The following is a 2,399-nucleotide window of genomic DNA, read 5'->3' on the forward strand; positions in this document are numbered from 1 at the left end:
GAGGAGTTCCAGTCGGGCCGTGTGTCCAAGGAGCGCATGATCATCATCATCATCGAGATCATCGAGAAGACTGAGATCATCCGGCAGCAGAATCTCACCTCCTATGACTACGTCCGGCGCCGCATCACGGCTGAGGACCTCTACGAGGCCAAGATCATCTCTCTAGACATCTACAACCTGCTGAAGCAGGGCTCCAAAACCTTCCGGGAGCTCCTGGATGTGGAGACTGTCTGGAAGTACCTCTACGGGTCAGGCTGCGTGGCTGGCATCTACATCCCCTCCTCCAAGCAGAAGCTCAGTATCTACCAGGCCCTGAAGAAGGGGCTGATCAACTCTGAGGTGGCCCGCTCCCTCCTGGAGGCCCAGGCTGCCACCGGTTTCATGATCGACCCCGCAAAGAATGAGATGCTGACCGTCGACGAAGCGGTCAGGAAAGGCGTGGTGGGGCCTGAAATCCATGACCGGCTCTTGTCCGCAGAGAGGGCCGTGACCGGATACAGAGACCCATACAGCGAACAGAAGATTTCCATCTTCCAGGCCATGAAGAAAGACCTGATTCCCAGCGAAGAGGCCCTCAAGCTCCTGGATGCCCAGATAGCCACCGGTGGCATCATCGACCCGCACCTGGGCTTCCATCTGCCCCTGGAGGTGGCCTGCCAGCGGGGCTTCATCAACAAGGACACGTACGACATGCTGTCTGAGCCCAGCGAGGTGCGAAGCTACGTGGACCCATCCACGGAGGAGAAGCTCAGCTACACGCAGCTCCTGAAGCGGTGCCGGAAGGACGAGAACAGCGGGCTCCTCCTGCTCCCGCTCTGCGACACGAGGAAGCTCACCTTCCGGGGGCTGCGGAAGCAGATCACCGTGGAGGAGCTGGTCCGTTCGCAGGTGATGGATGAAGCCACGGCCCAGCGCCTCCAGGAGGGCCTCACCTCCATCGAGGAGGTCTCGAAGAACCTGAAGAAGTTCCTGGAGGGCACCAGCTGCATCGCTGGCGTCTTTGTGGACTCCACGAAGGAGCGGCTGTCCGTGTACCAGGCCATGAAGAAGGGTATCATCAGGCCAGGCACTGCCTTTGAGCTGCTGGAGGCACAGGCAGCCACGGGCTATGTGATTGACCCCATCAAGGGCCTCAAGCTGACGGTGGAGGAAGCTGTGAGGATGGGCATCGTGGGCCCCGAGTTCAAGGACAAGCTGCTCTCCGCTGAGAGGGCGGTCACCGGCTACCGGGATCCCTACTCCGGAAAGCTCATCTCCCTCTTCCAGGCCATGAAGAAGGGCCTGATCCTGAAGGACCACGGGATCCGCTTGCTGGAGGCCCAGATTGCAACGGGAGGCATCATCGATCCCGAGGAGAGCCACCGCCTCCCCGTGGAGATTGCCTACAAGAGGGGCCTCTTCGACGAGGAGATGAACGAGATCCTGCTGGATCCCAGCGACGACACCAAGGGCTTCTTCGACCCCAACACAGAGGAGAACCTCACCTACCTGCAGCTCATGGAGCGGTGCATCACCGACCCAGAGACCGGCCTCTGCCTCCTGCCCCTGAAGGAGAAGAAGCGGGAGAGGAAGACCTCCTCCAAGTCCTCCGTCCGCAAGCGCCGGGTGGTGATCGTCGACCCGGAGACGGGCAAGGAGATGTCCGTGTACGAAGCCTATCGCAAGGGCCTCATCGACCACCAGACCTACCTGGAGCTGTCGGAGCAGGAGTGCGAGTGGGAGGAGATCACCACCTCCTCCTCCGACGGCGTGGTGAAGTCGATGATCATCGACAGGCGCTCAGGGCGCCAGTACGACATCGACGATGCCATCGGCAAGGGCCTGATCGACCAGTCGGCCCTGGACCAGTACCGCTCGGGCACCCTCTCCATCACCGAGTTCGCAGACATGCTCTCCGGCAACATGAGCGGATTCAGGTCGCGGTCGTCCTCCGTGGGATCATCCTCCTCCTACACCGTCAGCCCGGCCCCGACGCGAACGCAGATATCCATGTGGAGCGACCCGACCGAGGAGACCGGGCCGGTGGCGGGCATCCTGGACACAGACACGCTGGAGAAGGTGTCCATCACGGAGGCGATGCGCCGCAACCTGGTGGACAACATCACAGGGCAGAGGCTGCTGGAAGCGCAGGCCTGCACCGGTGGCATCATCGACCCCAACACCGGGGATAAATGCTCTGTCGCCGACGCGGTCAACAAGGGCCTGGTCGACAAAATCATGGTGGACCGCATCAACCTGGCGCAGAAGGCCTTCTACGGCTTCGAGGACCCGCGGACCAAGACGAAGATGTCGGCGGCCCAGGCCCTGAAGAAGGGCTGGCTGTACTACGAGGCTGGGCAGCGCTTCCTGGAGGTGCAGTACCTGACGGGGGGCCTGATCGAGCCCGACGTCGAGGGCCG

At 61.8% G+C, this 2,399-nt stretch overlaps 1 protein-coding gene across 1 annotated transcript in view; it reads left to right on the plus strand.

Moving 5' to 3' along the window:
• The window catches only part of LOC104168834 (plectin-like), a gene marked incomplete at both ends in the record, with an annotated part of 5,791 nt that extends 3,397 nt beyond the window's left edge, over positions 1-2,394 (plus strand). The window contains 1 exon segment of the mRNA XM_009709558.1: positions 4-2,394. Within this exon segment, the coding sequence (XP_009707860.1) occupies positions 4-2,394 (2,391 nt within the window).
• Positions 2,395-2,399: the final 5 nt, after the last annotated feature.

The sequence above is a fragment of the Cariama cristata genome, unplaced genomic scaffold (assembly GCF_000690535.1).
Source record: "Cariama cristata isolate BGI_N322 unplaced genomic scaffold, ASM69053v1 scaffold26181, whole genome shotgun sequence".
NCBI lineage: Eukaryota > Metazoa > Chordata > Aves > Cariamiformes > Cariamidae > Cariama > Cariama cristata.